This window comes from Maylandia zebra, linkage group LG23 (assembly GCF_041146795.1).
Source record: "Maylandia zebra isolate NMK-2024a linkage group LG23, Mzebra_GT3a, whole genome shotgun sequence".
NCBI lineage: Eukaryota > Metazoa > Chordata > Actinopteri > Cichliformes > Cichlidae > Maylandia > Maylandia zebra.
Window position 1 is genome coordinate 32190315 of NC_135188.1, and position 21563 is coordinate 32211877.

A 21563-nucleotide genomic window follows, 5' to 3' on the forward strand; every position below is an offset into this window, starting at 1 on the left:
GTTTTACAAATTTCCTTCCTGACTCAAGTCCACAGGCCATATGTATTTCCCACTGGAATCGAACCACCTGACAGCAGCTTTCACTATCGTATGAGGAAACAATTACACTATGGAGTCACAGAACTTGGCCAGATAGGCACATGATGGCTGAAAAAGCTCTGTCCTAATGACTAAAGGAGGCGTGTCTGTTTGCGAAAGGGACCTCGGCTGCCGGGACGAGACGCCGCAGGATTTTGGATGTTGCTCTCTGGTCGCTGTTGACTGGGGACGCAGTCGCCAGGTATCCTGGGCTACACTGTCCGCTAGCGTTAAGTTTACGAAAAGCATGACGACAGAATAAAACTGCACGATTCTGCGCTTAGGCAAGTCGGACATCCCGGAGCGCAGAGTATCTACGTTTTGCAGCGACAGCTTGTAAACAACCTCGCACACCGTGTGCTCGTCGCGGGACCTGTCTGTCTGATGAAAGGTGGGCTATACTATGGCTGCTGCGCCACTGGAGGCGAGGAAGTTTACCCGGGGTCTCAACAAACCGGGAACCGCCGCAGAGCTGAGGCAGAGCGTCTCCGAGGCTGTCAGGACGTCAGTGTTGATGGTAAGAGAAAGGCTCTTACCAAGGCAAGTGAATGAACATATTTGACCCACTGTGTATCATGCAGTGTACCTTTGGAGTAGTTTGCTTCGTTCTTGCTACAGAGGAGAATTTGTTTGGTGCAAAGTTCAGTGCCTTGCTCAAAGGCAGTACTTCTAAAGAATGGCGTGTTTTACTGTATCAAAAACATTATGTTCAAACTGCCAATTTCTGGTGCATATACTTTACACTCGCCACGACCTACTGTTTTCCCGAAGAGGTTGCCAGGTAACTGAAATATACACCAGCTCTAACATAATGAAGGCTAAACACACCCATCCATACACATTCTGTCATCTGACCCGCACAGTTTCATCTTTTAACTAGACAATGACCAAACGGCCACACAATGACAAAGGTAACAAAATATGCCTGTCTTATTTCAAATTCAAATTCAAATTGTTATTTGTCACGTACACAGTCATACACAGTATGATATGTAGTGAAATGCTTGGACAACTGCTCATGACCTAAAGAAAACCAAAAAGGAAAAGGCTATGAATAAGATAGGAAATAAATATGAAAAATTAAAAAGGGTAAATTTAACTAGGAAGGAATAAAATATAAATTAAGGTTAAAAATGAAATAACTGTACAACACAAATTAGAATGAAGGGTAGGGCTGCTCGATTATGGCAAAAATGATAATCACGATTATTTTCACTGAAATTGAGATCGCGATTATTTGACGATATTTATTTAACCCTTTAAGACCTACTATAGAACCAAGTCCGCCAGAGCTTATATTATTTTTTTTACATGTTGTAGTGCCATTTGTGGGAGCATTTCAAGTTGCTAAATAACTGTTATAGCCCATATTTTAATAATATGTATGCATTAAGTCCATAGTAACTACATTAATTGCAAAAAAGTGCAATAAACTACAAAAAAATTTATATCGTTTTTGTTTTGTTTTTTTACATATATTTCTACTTGGAGAAATTTAAGAGGTTTATCCCTCAAAACTTTAAATACAAAAAAGTTGCAAAAAATAGTTTACAACAACAGGAAATTTATTTTGAGTGTCTTCATAGTTTTATTTTGGAGATACACCAATTTTTATATACTGCAGGAAAAACAAAAAAAACAATCCTATGATGCAAATTTGCTAAGAAAACAGCATGTGCATCAAAATAAACTATTTCCAGCAGTGCAATTTGAGTTCTAAGCATCCCAGAAACTATTCAGAAAAGTCAAACATGACCAGTATAGGCTTTTAAGGCCTACAAGTAAAAAACTACATTTCCGCGAAAATGACGTCACTTCCGGTTTCGGCCAGGAAATGGCGGACATGCGACAGTTCGCGCTGACATCTGTTTCACTGTGGGAAGTGTTACGAACAGCTGATCGGATCGGCAAAGCGTGTTTCTGGAATATTATGTTTTTGTTCCTGCAAGCGCTTTTTATGCAATTTTTGCAAAGCTTTATGTGGAACGAAACCGTGACCGAGGACAAGCTGATGGCATAAGATGTAAGTACAACTCCTCCGGTTTCATATGCAAAACAAATTATTGCGCTAGCTTACGCAGTTCGGGTTCTACAGGGATTTAAAAATAGTTACACAAAACGGAGCATGCTGCTCTGACCGGATTTAAAGGGTTAACAATGACTTTAGAAAATAATATAAAATAGTGTGCAACACCACTGAAGTTTTTTTTTTTTTACCTCTCTTTTCAACCAACAGCAGTCACTCTCCTCTCCAAATAACTTCTGCTTAGCTTTCCGAGCTTCCCTCGGGTCCTCTTAATCAGCGGTCTCCAACCTTTTTTGCGCCACGGACGGTTTATGCCCGACAATATTTTCACGGACCGGCCTTTAAGGTGTCGCGGATAAATGAGGGAGGGGCTAATAATCGGCTCTGTCATTTTTAATGATCGTTGAAAGCCCAGATCGTAATCGTGATTAAAATTCGATTAATTGAGCAGCCCTAAATGAAGGGTAAATTTAATTGGGAAAGAATAAGATAAAATATATAAATTAAAGTTGAAAATAAAATAACTGTACAACAAAATATAGAACTATATAAGAATCCATCCATTCGCTTCCGCTTATCCTTTTCAGGGTCGCGGGGGGCGCTGGAGCCTATCCCAGCTGTCATAGGGCGAGAGGCGGGGTACACCCTGGACAGGTCGCCAGTCTGTCGCAGGGCCAACACACAGGGACAAACAACCATTCGCACTCACATTCACTCGCACATTCACACCTAGTGACAATTTGGATTATCCAATTAACCTATCCCCTCAAGCTGCATGTCTTTGGACGGTGGGAGGAAGCCGGAGTACCCGGAGGGAACCCACGCAAACACGGGGAGAACATGCAAACTCCACACAGAAAGACCCCGGCCTGATGGTGGAATTGAACTCAGGACCTTCTTGCTGTGCGGCAACAGTGCTAACCACCGTGCCACCACTATATAAGAATGTATGAAGAAATATAAATAAATATATACACAATAACAGCAGCTGTACAAGTATTAACTGGAAATGAAGAATGTAGTGTCCAGTGTTGTGCAATCCACATTATGTCTTGTGCAGTGCAAATATGCTTAAAGTGATTTAAGTGATGAAGTGAAAACAATGTCCAGAATGTCCAGTGTGTGTGTAAGAACTGTATGTGTGGGTCAGTACTGTGTGGTGGTGTGATTGAGAGACCGTATCGCCTGCGGGAAGAAACTCCTCCTCAGTCTCTCTGTGTTGGTCTTCAGGGAGCGGAATCGCTTTCCTGACCTCAACAGAGAGAACAGTCTGTTGTTGGGATGGCTGAGGTCCTTCACGATCTTCCTGGCCTTGGTCCAGCACCGCCTGGTGTAGATTGAGTGCAGGTCAGGGAGCTCGGAGCGGATGGTGCGCTCAGCTGACCGCACAACCTTCTGTAGAGCTCGTCTGTCCTGCACGGTGCTGTTCCCGAACCAGGTTAAGATGTTTCCCGTCAGGATGCTCTCTATGGTGCAGGAGTAAAAGTTCCTGAGCACCTTGGAGGGCAGTTGGAAGTCTCTCAAGCGTCTGAGGTGGTAGAGACGCTGACGGGCCTTTTTCACCACGGTGTTGATGTGACAGGACCATGACAGGTCCTGCGTGATGTGAACTCCGAGGTATTTGAAGCTGTCCACTCTCTCCACTCTCATATTTACAGTATGAAGGAAGATTATTCTGCACTTGTGTGCTCTGTGGCACATGTAATAGTAAAACAAACAAATAAAAAATGTATCATTCCTGACCAGCTCATCAGGATAGTTAAAAATACTGCAGTGGGGTTTTCACATGCAACTATGTCTATGTAAAGAGTGGAAACAAGGAGAAATAAAACAGCTCTGTTTAAGAGTAATGTGATCCACCGGTGCCTGTAAAGCTCACAAATTGTTGCATGACTGTCATGTCATAAATTCTTGTCATCGTCAGACTCAGAAAACAGTGCATCCAATCAAGGACTGTCCAACACATGTAACGGAGCGGAAAGGCTGATTTTATTTCCACAGTGTCGTTTTTTTAAAGGAAGGAAACCTTCCTCCAAACGGACAGAGCAGTGGAGCCGCCAAGGGAAAGCACACGATTAAAAAACTGTATAATTAAAATATAATTTATTATATTTAAATAGTTAAAAATGCAAAATGAATTAAAACAACCTTGGCCAAGGGGTAACACAATAAAAAGCAATAAAACAACATTAAAAGTCCAGTGGCATCCGCCACGATATAAAAGTCACAAAGAACTAAAAAAGTCCAGCGAAGTGATGTAAAAGGGAAACCCAGCGGAGTCCTCGCCTTCCTCCCCGCATTCCGCGTCCTGGTACGCTGAAGAAAGGGAGGGAGCGGCAGTCACTATTCTTTTCGGCAATTTTCATTCAATAAAAGGGGCTAAGTCGAAGACTTACCCCGGGTGGGCAGAGCTCTCAACTCCGCCCGCCGCTTCTTTAAAACTGCAAGTCGGCACCAGCTGTCTCGCCGCCTCTGCTCTCCCGCAGTGCACAAGCTGGGCTCTCGTTACTACTGCCGTCCGCCTGTTCGCTCCGCGTCCCTAGTCGCTGGTGCTGTCCGTCCTCCCTAATGCCCAGCTCCACCAGCCCCTTCGGCTTGCAGGCGCTGCCGCCTGGCACCACTTACTCCTGGCCGGCTCTCAAACCTCTCGGTCAAACTCCTTCCTTTGGTCTGCCAGGCCCTCTTATTGGCCTCTCTGGGATCTCTCGCAGGTGTGATCAGTTTATTATCAGGTAGGGGCGGAGTCTTTCCAGGACAGGTGTTCAATTTAAATAAGATAAAAACATGCAATAAAGCTCATACAAACAAACCCAATATACAATATTAAAATATTAAAACAGATAAAACATTGCAAAACATGCACAATAAAAACTCTAAATAACTTGTCCCGTTTCACCCCGTGACACACATAACCCCTTAAGCCATATAATCTTTTGTTTTTAAAGCACGGATTAGATTAATATTTAAGTCATATTTATTTTTGTCATATTTTAAATGTTAAGCTTCAAAGATATTGGTAGGCTGAGTTTACTACCTTTACCTCCCCCTTGCTTTAATTTATTATATTAAGCTAACTGACTTATCATTTAGACTTCTGTCAAGCCCTTATATCTTGTTTTCTGTTTCTCTCTTTGCAAATTGAAATATTAAATAAAAGTTAAGATGAATAACTACATACATGTATATATCTAAATTTAGTAATATCCTTCTACGATTTTTCACAGGTAAAAATAGGATTAGTGAAAATAGTTAGCAGAAGCCTGAAAGATATCTTTTCAGTTGTTAATTTAAGTTAAAAACTCTGGTCCAGCAAAAATGAGGTTGGCTGGTGTTGGACTGTGGTTGCTTGGTGGTTTAATCAACAAGGATACAGGATTGAGAAAAACACAGGAAGTGTTTGGTAGATGGGCATGGGCTGCTGTACATACAGCTCTTCAACTTACATAAAACAATCCATTATGTAGTGTTAGTCTTCATTTCTGTTATGTCACAGTAGACTATTAATTCTGTCTTAGGCCAGTGTGTGGAGTGGCATAATGGATACTGAATCAAATCTCTGGGTTGTGTTTAATAATGGATGAGATGATGGCTATTTTTAAACTTGCCCTCTTTCTCTTCCGTAATGTGGTGTCACATTAAGCACCCGCGGGGTCATCAATTATGAATACCCGCAGATGCAATAAATCGTCTAAATTCAAGAGTGAGGCCAGTTCTTGGAACAAGTGCTCGTACACACGCTGTAGTGTAAACAAAGTGGAGGCCAAGCAGTAGAGCTAAGGAGCTAAGGACAGCCTATGGCATTTTAATAATGACTTCCAACTGTGGGAAATGTTTACTTAGACATTTTATACATCATTCTGCCATTTCCCTGCCTTGCCTTTACCCACTTCTTCATACTCATGCCCAGTTAAATTCTGTCTTTTTCTTTTAATATTTTAGGTTCTTTGTTAATGAGCCTGAATAACCTCGTGGCCCCTGTAAATGTGTGAAAGTGAGAGACACTAACCATATAATGTGCATCCTGATACCTTAATATCACCTCCCATTTTCGGTGGAACCGTGGAACCACTTAAGAGTCAATTCCACTCCAGAGGATTTGGTCTGATTAGAGCATTAAAAAACTGGCAGAGATAAGCTGCAGATTTGCAGATGCTTTAGCACTGCTGACCTATATCTGTGACATCATACAGGGGCTGTGATGGTGCCGGCCGTTTGGTTGTCTGCTGGTTTTTGTGGTCCTGAGTTGCTATGACTGATCGCTGAGCCTAAGCCTTTTCAAACCATGTGGTTTCCATGCTTTCTTTATTTAGGCTGCCTCATGCTCTGTGTCATTACCACCCTTACAGTGAAGTAAACACCGTGGTCAGTCTGGTGTAGAGGAGACTGCAGGAGAAACATTATTTCTTTTTTATTCGTTGTAAGAAAACAACAAAAGTCAACATCACTGTAATCTGAAATTCCAACATCATGACATGATTTTGACATTTTGCCAACCAAACCAAACCAGACAGGCCACTGATCCTTTTAATGCCCGCAGGCTCACAAATGAAGAAGCTGCTTCTTGTTTGAACGCCACGTCATGTTTTTTGGATTGTCTCTGCATGTTTTTGCCGTGTTTTTATTTCTTCTGCATAGCCTGCAGCTGTAATTTAAGTGAGTGTATAGGAGAGGCTTCAACTTGTTGCAAAATGTTTTGTGTGTTTTGACGTTGCTGTTTTGTTCATTGGAGGTTTTTTTGCCTCAGATTTTGCAGGAAGCATTTATTGCATTTCAACTGAAGAGTCTTTTGCAGAGCTCAACAAATCTTAATTATTCTGTGAACAAATGAAACAAGACTAAGATAATCCCAAATTAAGATTTCTTCTTTGTTTAGCCAGATTTTCCTGCCATCGTGATTGGCAAAGCCATAAAACACATTGTAGAGCTAAACATGATAATTACTCATGTATAGTTTTATCTTTTATATGTAAAATTGTAAATAGTTACACTTTATAAGTATGATATTTCATGTAATTTTATGTATTTGTTGTCTGAACTGGATTGTTATAAATTGTTTGATGTTGTTGTTAAATTTCTTATTTATTGTTTTTGTCTGACCTGCCAGGTCAAGCGTGACACGTAGACTTTTGGCTAACTCTGGCATACTGACACTGATGTTCATTAATCAGAATCAGAATCAGAATCAGAATACTTTATTGATCCCTGGGGGAAATTATTTTTTGTTACAGTGCTCCATTTTAAACCAACATTAAGACAAGACAGACAATACGCTAACTAAGAATAGTACAATATATACATATATATACATACATACATACATAAGTCACTTATAAATAAATAGTTGGAAAAGAAACATGTGTAGCTGTAGCAGCAAACAGTGTGTTAAGTGGATGTGTTGTACAGGGAGATGGCCACAGGCAGGAATGATTTCCTGTGTCGTTCAGTGGTGCTTTTCGGTAATCGCAGTCTCTCACTGAACGAGCTCCTGTGACTGACCAACATGTCATGGAGTGGGTGGGAGGTGTTATCCAACATTGTCTTTATCTTGGACAGCATCCGCCTCTCCGACACCACCTTGAGGGAGTCCAGCTCCATCCCCACAACATTGCTGGCCTTACGGATCAGTTTATTAAGTCTATTGGCATCTGCGACCCTCAGCCTGCTCCCCCAGCATGCAACAGCATAGAGGATCGCACTGGCCACAACAGACTCATAGAAAATCCTCAGCATTTTCTGGCAGATGTTGAAGGACCTCAGTCGCCTCAAAAAATAGAGACGACTCTGGCCCTTCCTGTAAAGTGCTGTGGTGTTTTTAGCCCAGTCCAGTTTATTGTCAATGTGTACTCCAAGGTATTTATAGTCCTCCACAATGTCAACACTGACCCCCTGGATTGAAACAGGGGTCAAGTGTTTCCTGGTCTTCCTGAAGTCCACGATCAGTTCCTTGGTCTTTGCCACGTTGAGCTGCAGATGATTCTGCTCACACCACGTGACAAAGGAGTCGACCACAGCCCGGTACTCTGTCTCATCATCCCTGCTGATGCATCCAACCACCGCAGAGTCATCAGAAAACTTCTGAAGATGGCAGGTCTCTGTGCAGTGGCTGAAGTCTGTGGTGTAGAGGGTGAAGAGGAAGGGGGAGAGGACAGTCCCCTGTGGTGCCCCTGTGTTGCTAATCACCTTGTCAGACACACACTGTGGGAGACGTACATATTGTGGTCTTCCTGTCAGGTAATCAACAATCCAGGACACCAGAGAAGCATCCACCTGCATCGCTGCTAACTTATCACCCAGGAGGGTCGGCCTGATGGTGTTGAAAGCACTGGAAAAGTCAAAAAACATGACCCTCACAGTGCTCGCCGGCTGGTCCAGATAAGATAAGATAACCTTTATTAGTCCCACACGTGGGAAATTTGGGTGTAGACACGATTGAGCAGGTAGATGATGGCGTCCTCTGTTCCGAGACGAGGCTGATAAGCGAACTGAAGGGGATCCAGATGTGGTCTTACTATGGGTCGCAGCTGGTCCAGGATGAGCCTTTCCAGGGTCTTCATGATGTGGGAGGTCAGTGCCACGGGCCTGTAATCCTGGGGGCCACTGGGACGAGGTGTCTTTGGTACAGGGACGAGGCATGATGTCTTCCACATCACCGGGACATGCAGACTCAGCATAAACAGTTTATGAAAGACTCCACACAGCTGGGGGGCACAGGTCTTGAGGACAAGGGGACTCACTCCGTCTGGTCCAGCAGACTGAGTGAAGTCTCCTCATTTGCATCTCAACCTGGTATTGAGTGAAGGTGATGGGTGGGGGAGGGGTGTCAGGAATCTCACAGGAGGCAACATGTGAAGAGAGCACAGTGGTGTGGCTCTGGATTCCAGGCTGACTGCAGGTGAGGTTGTGGGGGTGGGAGCAGACACTGTGGTGTCGAATCTATTGAAAAACAGATTCAACTCGTCGGCTCTATTCTCACCTCCCTCAGCTCCCCTGCTGTTGGTTGGCCTGAATCCAGTGATGGTCTTCATGCCCCTCCACACCTCTCTCATGCTGTTCTGCTGGAGTTTCCACTCCAGCTTCCTCCTGTAATTGTCCTTAGCCTCTCTGATCTTGTCCTTTAGTAACACCTGGATCTTCCTCACCTCCTCTTTGTTGCCCCCTCTGAAAGCCCTCTTCTTGTTGTTGAGGAGGGCTTTGATGTCCTTAGTCACCCACGGCTTGTTATTTGGGTAACAATGAACAGTCAAGGCTGGAACAATGGAGTCGGTGCAGAAAGTTATGTAGCCTGTGATACACTCAGTAAGCCCATTGATGTCCTCGGCGTGAGGCTCACAGAGTGTTTCCCAGTCGGTCACCTCGAAACAGCCCTGTAGTTCCGCTATTGCCTCCTCTGACCACCTCCTAACAGTCCTGGTGGTCACAGGTTCCCTCCTCACAATTGGCACATAGCGGGGGGTGAGGTGAATCAGGTTATGATCTGACCTACCAAGTGGGGGGAGGGAGGAGGAGCTGTATGCATCCTTGACGTTAGCATACAGTAAGTCTAAAGTTTTCTCTCCCCTGGTGGGACAGTCCACATATTGTTTGAATGTTGGTAGTGTATTGTCCAGTGATACATGGTTGAAGTCACCCGAGATCACAATAAAGGCACTCGGGTGCTGAGTCTGTAGCCGAGCTATGGCAGAGTGGATAGTGTCACATGCAGCTGTGGGGTTAGCAGAGGGGGGAACATAGACAGCCACCAAGATGACCAAGATGACGTGAGAGAATTCCCTGGGTAAATAATACGGCCTGAGTCCAACAGCACACAGTTCAGTGTCCGGGGCAACAAATCCTTTCTTTGATTGTTATGTTGGCAGGGTTACACCACCGGTTGTTAACTAAAACAGCAAGCCTTTACGCTTACCGCTAGCGATGCTGTCCCTGTCCGCCCGAACAGTGTGGAAGCCTTCCACGGAAGCATTCTCATCGGGAATGTCCTGGTGCAGCCATGATTCGGTGAAACACATCAGGCTACACTCTCGGTATTCCACTGTCTATAAATACTTTCAAATAACCATCATGAAAAAAAAACCCAGTGGCTATTTCAATCAGCTGTGTAGTCACTTGTGTCTGCAAAAAATGGGCAGTGACCAGAAAATATTTTATCTGACCCAGATGACACAATTGCATATCCAGTTCTGTGGAGCATGTGCAAAAATAGGTTTTTGGTGTGGACAACATTCATGGCCTCTTTGGTTGCTTGAGGATCCTGACATGTGAAAGTTGGACAAAAAGCGATACAATTAGAAAACTTGAAGCCTACTTAGATTGAAACAAAAAACAGCAACAGTGTGCTAATTTTAAAGCTACTAAAAGTCTATCCGAACATGTTTGGGTTTTTTTTTTTTTTGAAATAAAAACGTTCTTCTGCAGGGTTCATGTGGACCCTGTTTCACTCTGTCAATACCTGCAGGCACTCAATACCCAAATCACAGTGGAGTGCATTCATTACTTTTAGCCTAAATTTAGGTCCATGATGAAACTTATGGCCTCTGTGCCTGAGATGAAGAGAGGAAGCACAGTAACACTCAAAGAACAATGGGAACATGATCTGAGCCCTTCACATTTCAATGAGACTGTCCTTGGACCCATAGCTGGACTGGTCATTGGGCATACTGGGAATCTGTCTGGTGGGCCGATGGTAATTTTTCGTTTTTATGCGCTGATTTTTTTTGTTGTTCTGTTTTTTCCCCGTAACGGTGTAAACAATGAAAGGTGGCGGATTGGCCAGATGCTGGCAGATGTGTAAAAATAACTCAATTGTTTGGTGGTGGCTATGGCGGAGCTTCCACAGATTCAGTAAAATTAGAAAGTGGTGGAGGCCAGCAGGTGGATGAGGGAAAGGGGAGGCAGCTGCTGCTACTTCAATCACGAAACTGATCAATGATCAGCTGATTGGCTTTTCTGTCACAAGTCCCGTCTGTCTTGTTTGTTTATCGCCCACTTTGCACCAGAAAGAGGAAACCAGTGGCAGCAGCACGTTTAAGCTTGATCAGCTGTTGTTAGAATTGATTTAATATTACTTTCTAGTATCAGCTGATGTTTGCTGGAGCCACAGCTGTAAAAGCTGCTGGTCTTGATATCGGTTTGGATATCTGGGAAACATGAAGATGAAACCAGGAGATGTCCTTACTGAATCATCAGAGCTGAACAGGTGATGGAGAAACAGGTTTACCTTTTAGGTGACATGAATTAGTTGAAGGGAAGTTATGAACTGTTTGAGAGACAAATAACACCAGTATCCTTTTTTACTTAGCTGACATCTGGTAACTGTGTAGGGGCAGCTCTAGCAAAGTTTTGCCAGGACAGCAGGTAGGGCATTAACAGGGAAAGGGGGCACAAAGAAATACTTTTCTTTCTTATTCTCATTTAAAACGTCTAGCAAATATCAGTTTTTAGTTATTTTGTTAGTTAGTTTTTTTGTTAGAAAAAATATTTTGCCCTGCCATGATGTTAATTGATGTGGTAAATAAATAGTTCATGAAAACATCACTAAATCTGTCATTTATTATTTTTAATATTCAGTAATGGTCATGTTTTACCTCTAGTCTTCTCTGTCTTAATGTCAGGTTTCCACCATGTGTTGTAGATAGTTTAGGAGGTTAACTCGACCAAGCAGTCTTTGGGTTTTGGCTAAGTACTGTTTAGAATACCAGAATAGGGAGTGTAGGTTTAAGTTTTAGAGTGATACATATATACCAACAAGACAGTGTACATCACTGTCACAACGACGTTTGTTTTCATTCAAAGGCTTTATGGTCCATCCATCCATCCATCCATCCATCCATCCATCCATCTTCATCCGCTTTATCCGAGGCTGGGTCGCGGGGGCAGCAGCCTAAGCAAAGAGCTTTATGGTTTTTCCTATAATACCTGGTGGGCCGGTCTGTAGTCAAAATGCCTAGGCTGATTTTTTTGTCCCAGTCCAGCCCTGCTTGGACCCCTATAGGGTCCCTCTCCCCATAACCTCAACTAACTTAAAAGTACCTGTGTTTTATTGTTTGTATTCATTTAACAAGAGCCATATCATGGATGGATAATCATATAATATCCTTATTATTTTGTACCGTATTTACCATATTATCTTCCTGATTTTGCCTGTCAGCCTATAGTCTTACCCCATTAAAATGGAAAAATTCCATTCCTCTTTTCATCCTAGATGGTTAAGAGATGCTGTGTGTAATTGAACTGATTAAATCAAATCAAACCACATTAGTGAAACCATTCGTTTGCTTGCTCACACTGGGCAGTGTTACAGTGTTTGGGCAAAGCTTTTAGTGACCATATATCTGGAGCTTTTTTGTTGTTTTGTTTTGTTTCATAGAAAGCTTTTTCAGAATATATTCAGGTTAGAAGTGTCTCCTGGCTTTTTCCAGCAAGTTATCGGGGTTGTTGCACTGTTAGTATCAGCCTCTGGGAGGCAGCATTGGTCCATGTCTCCTGGCATTACAGGCTTCAAGTTACTTTAGAATAAAGACTTATTCAAGGATGTGCACATGAGAAAAGCATAATGTTTGCTTTGCTGACTGAGGGCGATTTTCCTATGTTTGTTTTGCAGTCTGCTTTACAACACATGGAAAAAGATCAAAAAGTATTTGTATTTATTGAAAGGGAAACTCAAATGAATATATACATGCAGGTTATTGTCCTTACTTCTAAAGGGAGCTTTCAAAAGTGAAAGCAGAATGCCTGTTGCAAGTGATTTGAGAATTTAGTAGCAAAAATATCCTGCAGAATAGAGAATTAATGTCAACTGTGGAGCTCTGCTGTGCAGGTCTAAAGACCATTTTATCGTTTTTCAGTTCATTATTTTGTTTAGTTTTTGCTCTATAGCTTTATAGAATTTCATGCTCATAGATGTTATTTTCCACCACAGCTGACAGTTTTCAATTCAGTCTGAATGTATTTATATAGCAGGATTATAAAGCAGTGGAACAACGATCCCCTCACTGTGCTTGAAGTAGAAATGAAACAGTAAATGTATAAAGGCTGATTACACCATTGAGGCCGGCTCTCAAAAACTGACATAACTAACATAAACTAATGGAAATCTTACTAATAAGACAACCAATAACTACAATAACTGCTGTTACAGCAGTTATTTATTTAGGGAAAAAAGGGACACTAAAACTAAAAATCAGTTTAAGGGGGTCACATTTGTGCTGCCTCTGGCTGTAACAGTGGGTTGAACCAGCTTTCACCTGACTCAAACAGACTCTTCTCCACATAGCCCTTATTTTTAAAGTGCTTTACAAACACAAACATTATGGCTAACAGGTGGATTTTCTTGTGTCAGTGCAGTTAGCTAAACAACGTACAACCACTTACTGCTTCAGAAAGTAGACAGTATAGCCTTGATTTTAACATAAAAGTTATTGTTGCAGCACAAAAGTGGTCCCCTTAAACAGATTTTTTTAGTTTACTCTCTTTATATTCCCCTGAGTTATTGGTTCTGTTGCTAGTTTAAGTCTATTGACAGTGACCAACCAATCGGTGACGTAAGGTTCCATACTGACAGAAGATGGTGCTAAACACGTTTTTAAAACTTTAAGTACTTATTTCTTAAATCCAGCTTCACAGACAGAGTTACTTCTATGTCAGTTTTTGAGATGAGGCCTCAATGGTATAAATTAGCCTTTACCTTTACTTGAAGGTAGATCATTACCAGGACAACGCTGGCTTGTGAGATCCTAAGATTTCCAAGGTGTACAGTAGACCTAGAAACTCCTTTTGTAGGAATAAAGTTGAGGTTCCAGTAACTGACATTACTATATGAGATTCTCTGAAAAGTCTTAACTGTATGTGTGTATTTTTACAATTATCCTCATGCATACACTAGTTTAATAGAAAAAAAAATGATTGCAGTACACGTGAACTTATTTAAATAACTTCATTCAGTATCTTACTAGATACTGGGCAGAATTCAAACTTGTGACTCCCGCTTCAAAGGTGTGTACTCTTACTACTACACTATCCAGCTGCCATAAATAATTTGTGTCAGAAGTGGGATTCGAACCCATGTCTCCACAGGAGACTGTGACATCCTGACAATTATGTATATCTCCTATCAGAATCAGATGCGTTACCCAGGTGTTACCCATTGTGCTACATCATCCACTTAAAAGTAGGTGAGTATGTCAATCACTGATCAAATATTTATACCAGCAACCACAGAGAAGATGAAGAATATACATTTAAATTGCTGTAAATAAACACACCTGTATATTTTATAGCTTTTTCTATGACGCAGTAGGACAGCGACCAGTAAATAACAGTAAAAGTAATACCAGGCTTGTGTTAGTGACCATGTGACTGCCACACAAGATCAAGGGAAGTTAAGTCATTCCTTTTAAGACTAAATGACATCAAAGATTACTGCATCTGCTGTAATTCCAGTGTCAGTGGGGAAAAGAATATCAAGCGAGAGGGGGAAAGAGGAAGAGTAAAACGTTGTTTGCAGGAGGTGATTTATGTGTGGGTGAGTCTGTGTTTGCATTTTTGTTAGTAGTAGTCTGCTTGTACTGTTGACAAAGCATGCAGAGTCAGATAAATGACTAAGCTGCATGACTGTAGGTTGGGGGTGGGGGGCTGCTGAGAGAGCGAGAAGGAGTGGGTGGGGCGGGGTAGTGACAAGAATGAGTGAGATACGAGGTTGACAAAAGGGGGAAAGAGAAAGGGGAGAGAGAGGGAGAAGGAAAGAGCAACTGAGCATCCTCATCCCCCAGCAGAAGGAAGAGGAGGCTGTTAGTCAACGCCCTGCTCTGACTGAAAGAGCAGCTCAGCAGCCTCATGCCGTTCATCCCCACTGAGCAGCAAACAGAAGGATGCCACTCAGCAGCCTGACCCTTAGGCTGAGATTTGCTGGATTTGCTTTTCAAAATGGTGAATGTGTTTCAAATGGAATGATTGGGAATCCTTGTAAGCTACAGGGGATCATCTGATACCTGTCAGTTCATCTGCAACAGGACTTTGTGGGAAAGAGGTCAAGTTTGACAGACAAAGTTGGGGCTGCTGTATCTGTGTGTCGCAAAAATTCAGCTTTTCCTGCATGGTACCTGTGAGCATCTGGGAGCACCATGGGATGCACCACCAGCGTGGTTCTCTTGGAGGTGCTGCGTTCCATCCTTGAGAGAAATTGTGGCTACATCAAGGGGGAGGTGGAGCTGGTGGTTCTGGAGGAGCAAGTGGAAACATCAAGTCTAAGGGGATCTCAACTGTGGATTCCCACCAGCACACTGGTAACTACCACTAAATATTAGTCTTGTGTTTAGGTATATTTTCCAAGAAGTCAGTAACACAGTCAGCATATTAACCATCATCAAATAAAAAGCAAATTGATCATTAACTGCACTTAATACTTATTTATCAGTAACTAATAACAACACAATAATTAATGTTTACTAACTGGTTAATAACTGGCCAGCAAATAATCTGTCCAGTGTAGTTGGGTGAAAAATGTTTGATCTGCTGAATTTTAAGTTTGCTCACTTACAAAGGAATAAGCAGTCTATTTTTTATGATAGTTTCATTTTATTGGACAGGAACAGAATATCAACCAAAACCCTGAAAAAAAACTCACATTACCAAAGAGCTCTCAAAGGATGTCAGGGACAAGATTATAGACAAGCACAAGGCTGGAATTCTGGAATTTGGCTACAAGACCATCAGAAAAAAAGTGTGATGAAAAGAACACAGCTGTTGGTGCAATTATTTGAAAATGGGAATGGAATCAAAATAGCCATCATTTGATGATCATGAGAAAGGTGGTGCATTAGCCCAAAACTATAACATTACTAAGTACCGGTACTAAGGATTAAGGACGACATCACTGCATTGAGAGGCCAGTGGATGCGGCCATTTACTGTGAAATCTTGGGCGAGAACTTCCGTTCCTCAACTAGGACACTGAAGATGGGTCATTGATGTGTCGTCCAGCATGATAATGACCCAAAACATACCACTAATGCAGTCTTTCTATAACAGAAGTCAAATATTCTCCAGAAAGTTCTTCCCGTATGTGTTGCAGAGGTTCCCATAAATGTGTGGCACTTGTAGGTTGCTTTGCTTTTACTCTTCTGTCCAGTTCATTCCAAACCATCTCGATGGGGTTTAAGTCTGGAGACTGTTTTTAAGCTTACCATCTTGTTCTTTTTTCCTGAGGTAATTCTGGCATAGCTCAGACTTATGTTTTGGGTTATTGTTTTGCTGTAGGATGAACCCCTGACCAACTAAGCGCATACCAGAGGGACCACCATTGCGTGGTGCTGCAGAATGCTGTGGTAGCCAGCAAAGATGGGCGCGTTACTGTAATCTGATTACTTTTTTCAAGTAACGAGTAAAGTAAGGGTTTACTATTGCAAAAACGGTAATTAGATTACCGTTACTTTCCCGTAGGAACGCTGCGTTACTAAAACCGTGATTTTTTGCGAGAATGTCTCACGACAGTGACGTAAGCGAGTGCGCCGTTAGTGACAACAGCTGTCTGCAGATCAACAATGGATCACATATCGATTGTGGGAGAGAGTATGAGCGTGCAGCGTTTAAAGCGTGGAAGTACTGACCTTACTTTGAGTTTGATTCCATAAAAAGTGACAAAAACATTAGCGTCCATTGTGCGTGGGAAGAAAACTTCTTTTTACAGCGAAAAAAACCCCTAAACTTCCAAGCAAGCACCGGGTGCGCCATGACGTAATGGGAAACTCACAGAGAAAGTCGCGGATTCTTCAACTGACCGCGGCACACCTGCACCAGGGTAAACCTCCGCCTACCGTAGTCCTGCTTTACAGGTGAAAATAGAGCAACAGCACCGCTGAGTCTTTGACTTTATTTATTTTCTGCTGTGTTTTACTTGCATCTATTTGAAAGAGTGAGTGTAAACACAAAAAATATTTTATTTTATGTGCTGGAATGTGCAGAAAATAGGTTTAAATGTTAAACTAATTTATTCAAGTCAGAGAATGTTGCATATAATAAAATTTTTGCTTGATGTATAAAGTTAAAAGATTAAAACTGATAAAACAAGTTTAAAAAAAAAAGAGACTTTTCCATTTGATTACATTTTGTATGATGGATTATGTAGAAAAAGTAGAATTGGGCTGAAAGATCTATCACTTTATCACCTCTTCAGGTTGTAAATCGTGTTTTTAAAAAGTAACTAAGTAACTAAGTAATTAATTACTTTTGAAAATAAGTAATCAGTAAAGTAACAGTAATTAGTTACTGATTACTTTTTTCAAGTAACTTGACCAACACTGGTAGCCAGGCTCTCCAGTGTATCCTTTGAAAACCACGGATCTTCATGTGATCACCCCAGCTAGTTGCAGGAGCATTGACCGAATACTTCTGTCCTTGGGACTTGGATAAAGCTGGGGTAGCCTACATACTGAGCATAGCTTAACCGCCCCGAAGTTGGTGTTAGCCTAACTTCAAGTCAGCAGACAACAGAACTATCTAGTTCAACTTGGCAGAGGTGTTTTAAGAGGGCAAGAACTGACAGATGACTGTGATGACAGGGGTGTATATGTGCAGGCAGGTCCCAGGTGTCATTGCAGATCCATCCATCCATCCATCCATCCATCCATCCATTTTCTTCCGCTTTATCCGGGGCCGGGTCGCGGGGGCAGCAGCCTAAGCAGAGAAGCCCAGACCTCCGTCTCCCTAGCCACCTCCTCTAGCTTATCCAGGGGAACACCAAGGTGTTCCCAGGCCAGCCGAGAGATATAATCTCTCCAGCGTGTCCTGGATCTGCCCCGGGGCCTCCTCCCGGTGGGACATGCTCGGAACACCTCACCCAGAAGGTGCCCAGGAGGCATCCTTGTCAGATGCCCGAACCACCTCAGCTGGCTCCTTTCGATGTGGAGGAGCAGCGGCTCTACTCTAAACCTCCCGGATTGCTGAACTTCTCACCCTATCTCTAAGGGAGAGGCCAGCCACCCTTCGGAGGAAGCTCATTTCTGCCGCTTATGTCCGCAATCTCGTTCTTTCGGTCACTACCCACAGCTCGTGGCCATAGGTGAGGGTAGGGACGTAGATCGACCGGTAAATTGAGAGCTTCGCTTTTACACTCAGCTCTCTCTTCACCATGACGGACCGGTGCAGGGTCTGCATCACTGCGGCCGCAGAACCAATCCATCTGTCGATCTCCGACTCCTTCTCCCATCACTTGCGAACAAGACCCCGAGATACTTGAACTCCTCCACTTGTGGCAGGAACTCATCCCCGACCCGGAGTGGACACTCCACCCTTTTCCGGCTGAGAACCATGGCCTCAGATTTGGAGGTGCTGATCCTCATTCCCGCTACTTCATACTCAGCTGTGAACCGTTCCAGTGTGAGCTGGAGGCCATCACCCGATGAAGCCAACAGAACCACATCATCCGCGAAAAGCAGAGATCAGTTTCTGAGGCCACTGAAGTCATAGCCCTCCGCCACTTGGCTGCGCCTAGAAATCCTGTCCATAAAAATTATGAACAGAATTGGTGACAAAGAGCAGCCCTGGCAGAGCCCATCACCCACCGGGAACGAGTCCGACTTATTGCTGGCAATGCGAACCAAGCTCTTGCAACGGTTGTATAGGGATTGAATGGCCCGTAGCAATGGGCCAGACACCCCATACTCCCGTAGCATTTCCCACAGGACACCCCAAGGGACACGGTTGAATGCCTTCTCCAAGTCCACAAAACACATGTAGACTGGTTGGGCAAACTCCCATGTGCCCTCAAGTATCCTTGAGAGGATAAAGAGCTGGTCCAGTGTTTCGCGACTAGGACGAAAACCGCATTGTTCCTCCTGTATCTGAGGTTTGACTAGCAGACGAACTCTGGTTAGTCATTGCAGATCATCTGCATTACAAGCTTGAACAGATTTGTCTTCAGCCACAACATGCGGAGGCATTATATGCCATACTATGTGTTGTAACAAGTGAATTGACTGAAAGGACACCTAAGAGCTACATCTCAGACTCATTTATCATGCTAACTCAATTAGTATAGTCAATATTTATGTTCAATTAGAAGACGACTCAATAAAAAAATCAATAAATACAAACAGAAGCTGGAACTAAGAACTGAAGACTCAAAATACAAAGGAAATCTAATATATATAAATAATAGAATCAAAATATAAAAAATAACTAAAAACCAAACAGAGAATACCTTATAGTAAAAGAGAATTCAAATTCCAAAAAACTCAGAACACTGGGTCCCAGACCTAGGACCTGAAATAGTTTTGCAAGTTTGCACAATGTCCTCTGGACAGACAAGACCAATAATGCACAGTGCCACTTAAAGAAAAGCAAACAAAACATAACTGCACAAACATTGAGTCACATTAAGCCCAGCTTTAGTTTTCGTGTGATGCAGAATACCCAGCATCTTATTATTACCCCCTTATCTTATTAGGTTACAGATTGAAGACTGAATGAAACTCAGCTACTAGTTTAATTTAACCTCATTCTGAATTGTTGTTGACTGTTATAGACAGTGGCAAAATGTGTTTTAAATCTGTGTATGACATATAAGATCAGTCTGAAGGGGAAGTTTCACTTCTTTTCAGTCAACACCCTCACACTTTGACTCCCCAGGCTAACTGTAGCTCTCAAACATTATGTCAATCTGGCCTTATGCAATACTCCACAGACTCTTGTGATGTGCTGTGTCTTTATATGTATATGTTTGTGTGTGTGCACATGCACATGTGTGTGCGTGTATATATATTCCCCTCAGGAACTTTGTGAAAGGCTCACATGTCGTAATTGGTTCAAGCTGAATAAAAGCAAGTGGAGACTATCCCACTCCACTTCCTCCTCCTCTGCTTTTTCTATGATTTTTTTTTTTTTTACAGGCTCTTACGGAGATGGGCCTATAAACTGATTTGCAATCCCTTCAAACACACATTCAGATCCAAAGTCACTTGTGGTGTGACTGTTATGGTATCCGTGATACCCTGTGGAAGTGTATGAGAGTGCTCCAGAGATGTGGGTGAATGAAGCAGAATGACCTCAGTGCAGCCAGTCTATTGACAAGGGGCTGATTATTATACTGAGCTGGCGTCACCGTCACTGCAGCCTCCGTAGGATGACAGGGACACAGCAGTCAGCAGTGCATAAGACCAAAGGACAGCCAAGTCTCTAACATGCATTAGATTCAGTGTACAGTAAATGTTTTACCTCAAACTCTCCTGTTGAAGACAGTTGTTTTGCCCATTTTACTTCACCTAAGCTTTGAGGTTTAAAGGGAAACATCAGAATCCAGTGTTTTCAATATATTGTTTATTTTAAAGGCTTTCACATGCATTGCCTGTTTTGCTACCTCTTTTTGTCTTTTTGTTATCAGTACAGCTGCTTTTTAAAAAGTCGCCTGCTAGGTGGGCTTTCAGGTCACTCTATATTACAGTTTCTGCAGCTTTTGTGGTAGGAACCTACCTACTTTCCACTGCGACTGTCTTTCTGTTTGTCTGTCTTCATAGATATTTCATTGTGTCTTCATACGTGAATGAAAATAACTTGCAAAGCATTGTAAGCCAAAAGTTTTGTTCCCACTCAGTTCATAAAGTTTCTGTTTTCATAGTCAAGCTTGCCAAGTCCTTGTTTAGAGTGTTGACATGCTAGCATTTGGTAATAGAAATATCAGTAGTTTATAAATAAACTAAAATATTCAAGTTTAGTATTATAAATGTGTCCAATTTATGGTGGTAAGTTTTTAGGATTTGAGGCAGCTCAATGCTTGCTTACAACAAACCAGCCGTTAACCAGACCCTTGTTCACATCTTTTTGAGTTACGGTAAAGTAGATGTTAAATATTCTTAGCATTTCTTCAGTGGGAGTGCAAGTGACTTCAAACATACGGTTCCCATAAACTTACAGGAGCAGCCTCACAAGAAACAATGCAGCTAGCTTAGCAGCGTCATACCAGAATGTCACCAGTCTTCTCCCTGGTGGTATTGGGGAAAATTACTACGTGTGCAAAAATTGGTGTATCCGGTCGTTAAGTGATGACGTGACAAATCCTACTTCTGGGCCTAAAGTAGTCTGCGTTTAATATGGCTTTTGTGTTGTTAACATGTTTAATGTTTTGTATTTTCTTCTATTTAATCTCAAAAAGCTCCTAAAACAGTCAGTGATCACTGTTGACCTCCCTCGGCTTTTATTACCGCTAATCATTTATTTAAGATCAGTTTTTAAAACCTTAGGCTGTAACTACAGCCCAGCCCATGCAGCAGTATATGAATGACTAACCTCGTATTGTGGATGGATTATCTCAGTTGTTCTCCTGGCTGAAGTTTGGTCCTTTTACAGCATCCTGCCATGCGATTACATTTGTACCTGACCACGAGAATACTCACGTTAACTTTTATCGAGTGGAAAAAAAGTTAGCTTGTTTATATTATGCTAACATAGCTGTGTCACTAGCGATCACATAGCAC

The 21563-nt window shown here is 42.4% G+C and overlaps 1 protein-coding gene across 8 annotated transcripts in view; it reads left to right on the forward strand.

Annotated features, from left to right (window-relative positions):
* The first annotated feature begins 230 nt into the window (after positions 1-230).
* LOC101484952 (dedicator of cytokinesis protein 9) overlaps positions 231-21563 on the forward strand; it is a 65268-nt gene continuing 43935 nt past the window's right edge. For 4 of the 8 annotated variants that reach the window (XM_004570432.4, XM_023154008.3, XM_012924446.3 and 1 more), the window contains exon 1: positions 14876-15381. In XM_004570432.4, coding sequence (XP_004570489.1) covers positions 15220-15381 — 162 coding nt within the window. In that variant the 5' untranslated portion in view covers positions 14876-15219. Of the gene's footprint in view, positions 596-14871; positions 15382-21563 lie in introns of those variants that run through there. The other 4 variants (XM_076880147.1, XM_076880151.1, XM_076880149.1 and 1 more) reach the window with 2 other exon arrangements.